Source organism: Emiliania huxleyi, assembly GCF_000372725.1.
Source record: "Emiliania huxleyi CCMP1516 unplaced genomic scaffold EMIHUscaffold_366, whole genome shotgun sequence".
Taxonomy (NCBI): domain Eukaryota; phylum Haptophyta; order Isochrysidales; family Noelaerhabdaceae; genus Emiliania; species Emiliania huxleyi.
Genome location: NW_005199228.1, coordinates 60,923 through 63,623, shown reverse-complemented (window position 1 = coordinate 63,623; position 2,701 = coordinate 60,923). Strand labels below are relative to the sequence as shown.

The 2,701-nt window shown below is 63.5% G+C and overlaps 2 protein-coding genes across 2 annotated transcripts in view; one reads left to right on the top strand and one right to left on the bottom strand.

The window, feature by feature from the left end:
• EMIHUDRAFT_242700 (hypothetical protein) overlaps nucleotides 1–233 on the top strand; it is a gene marked incomplete at both ends in the record, with an annotated part of 910 nt that extends 677 nt beyond the window's left edge. The window contains one exon of the mRNA XM_005772088.1: nucleotides 149–233. Coding sequence (XP_005772145.1) covers nucleotides 149–233 — 85 coding nt within the window. The remainder of the gene's footprint in view (nucleotides 1–148) is intronic.
• Nucleotides 234–315: 82 nt separating this feature from the next.
• Nucleotides 316–746, bottom strand: EMIHUDRAFT_242699 (hypothetical protein; the record flags this gene model as incomplete). Its single annotated transcript, XM_005772087.1, has 2 exons — nucleotides 316–407; nucleotides 629–746. The coding sequence occupies 2 exons, from the start codon at nucleotides 744–746 to the stop codon at nucleotides 316–318; spliced, it is 210 nt and encodes a 69-aa protein (XP_005772144.1).
• Nucleotides 747–2,701: the final 1,955 nt, after the last annotated feature.

Below are 2,701 nucleotides of genomic sequence, written 5' to 3'. Positions count from 1 at the left end.
GCTCTTCTCCTACGGCTTTATCTGGTCGCCCCGGCCTCCGCGGAGGCGGCGATGTCCCAGCCCCAGCGCGGCCCCACCCATCGGCCAGCCCTCAGATCGATCGATCGGCGCTCAAAGTCGGCTTCAGAAGTTCAGATCCGAGACGAAGGAGAACGCTGCTGGCGCCGCCGCCGATCGATCCCAGCGGCGACGCCACAGCAGGCTTGTCCTCTGCTCTCCGATGCGCCGATTGAGATGAGAGAGATCCCGCTTCCGGATACGTATATATCTCAAATATGATAATTGATAAAACGTATATCGCGATTTTTTTCGAGCTCAGACGGCAGCGAGCGACTTTTGCCTGCAGACGTAACTCGGCCTCTGGCCGCCGACAGCGCCTAACTCGGGGTCTGGGGCGGAGCCCCAGCCTGGGGTCTGGGGCTGGCAGCCCCAGCGGGGTGCGGGGCAGAGCCCCGCGAAGAAAATTTTGCATTTTTAGCGCCAAAAACCGACCAAAAATAGGCTGTGAGCTGCTGCCCAAGAGCCCCCGTCTAGAGCGCAATGTACAAATCTCGTACAATAGTACACATACATCGCGATTTTTTTCGAGCTCAGACGGCAGCGAGCGACTTTTGCCTGCAGACGTAACTCGGCCTCTGGCCGCCGACAGCGCCTAACTCGGGGTCTGGGGCGGAGCCCCAGCCTGGGGTCTGGGGCTGGCAGCCCCAGCGGGGTGCGGGGCAGAGCCCCGCGAAGAAATTTTGCATTTTTAGCGCCAAAAACCGACCAAAAATAGGCTGTGAGCTGCTGCCCAAGAGCCCCCGTCTAGAGCGCAATGTACAAATCTCGTACAATAGTACACATACACATACACACACACACACACACACACACACACACACACACACACACACACACACACACACACACACACACACACACACACGATTCATACTCATGCAGTGTGTACAGATCACTTCCGTCGCTGACGCTTCGACATGGCCGCTACTGCCTTGGCTGCTGGCTTGGCTGCTGGCGGCTTGCGCCGTGCGGACCCCTTGGCTGCCGGCTTGGCCCCCCGCCCTGCCCGCGCCGGTGCTGGCGCATGCAATGATGGGCCATCGTCATCACTGCTGTCTGGCGGGCGCGTCGGCGGTGCTCGAGGCGGTGCAGCCTTACGCTTCCCTGCACGCTGCGCGGGTGCATGTGCATGTGCGGGTGCGGGTGCGGGTGCGGGTGCGGGTGCCTCGCCGTCGCCCTCGTCCTCGTCCTCGTCCTCGGACTCGTCGCACGAGGTCTCCTCCATGTAGCCCGCACGCTCCTCCTCGAACTCCTTCTAGCGCCTCCAAGTGCTCCACGTGCAATCTCCAGCCTAGATCAAGTCCTCCTTCACACCCCCCCAACTCACCCACAAAGCCACCTCTTCCTCGGTCCAACGCAGCGCCTCAAGCCGTGCCTGCTCCTGGTTGACTGTCGCAAGCCGCTGCTCATGGAGCAGCGGCTGCTCCTCGTGCTCGTGATCTGATGAAAGCTCGGCATCGCTCAGCGCTTGCGCCATCGGGACGTCAGCCTCTGCCGCCGGAGCGGCGGCCTCGGACTGCATCGCTGGGTCTGCAGCTCCGTCGACCTCCTCGGTGGGAGGGTCGGCGGCGGGCGGTTCGGCGGCGGCGCCGTCGGCAGTGGCGTCCACTGGAGTACCGCCCGTGCGCACACCAAAGTGGATTAGGAAGGCGTTCTTGGCGGCACGTGTCCACCCCTTTGGCTTGGGGCCGCCTGCACCGCGTCGATGGAGCATTGGCAATGCCGCGCGGCGCCTACGAATGGTTCGGGAACGCCGCCCATGGGAACGGCGCTCTCGGCAGAGCTTTCGTGGCGGGGAGACGGCTGCCCGGAGGTGCCCGGAGCGCTCTCCCGGCTCACTGAGAGGGGAGATGGCGGATTTTTTTACATGGGTCGGGAGGGCAGCTCACGGCGGTCACGCAGCGCGCACCTTGAGTCGCGAGGGCGGCGGCGACGGTTACCCGACGTCGGACGGACCGTCCACAGTGGTGCCAGGTGCAGGCATGAATGGGTCTGACCTCGAAAAAAATCGCGATGTATGTCCCCATGGGGCATGGGCTCGGAAGAAGAAGGACAGAGGAGAGACGCTGGTGAGGACGGAGCAGAAACTAGCGCAGACGAGAGCAGGGCAGACCCGGGGGGACTGGGGAGCCGGAGCAGACGGCATCGGCCGCCGAGGGAACGTTGGGAAGAGGCACGAGGAGGGTAAGGTAAGGTAAGGTAAACTTCTCCACACACACGAGGTGGTGGGGCAAGGGGCGCAACCCTCGCGTCTCCACGTCTGACGACAGGAGCCCCACGGCATTCAAAGTGCAAGGCCCAGTGCGCGTGGCAAGGGTGAGCGGTGTGTGTGTGTGTGTGTGTGTGTGTGTGTGTGTGTGTGTGTGTGTGTGTGTGTGTGTGTGTGTGTGTGTGTGTGTGTGTGTGTGTGAGCGGGCGCACACTGCTCGCTACCCCCCCTGCACACCTAAGCCCATGGCCGACCCCCCCCCAGCAGGAGCGCTCTGCTGCTGGGGGGGGCGGGACCCCCCCCCCATCAGGAGCGCTCTGTTTGTGGGGGGTGGGGACCCCCCCCCCCCCATAGGAGCGCTCTCTTGGTGGGGGGGTCGCGACCCCCCCCCAAATGAATACCTCTCCTCGTTAGGGCCGCTGGAATCTCCTC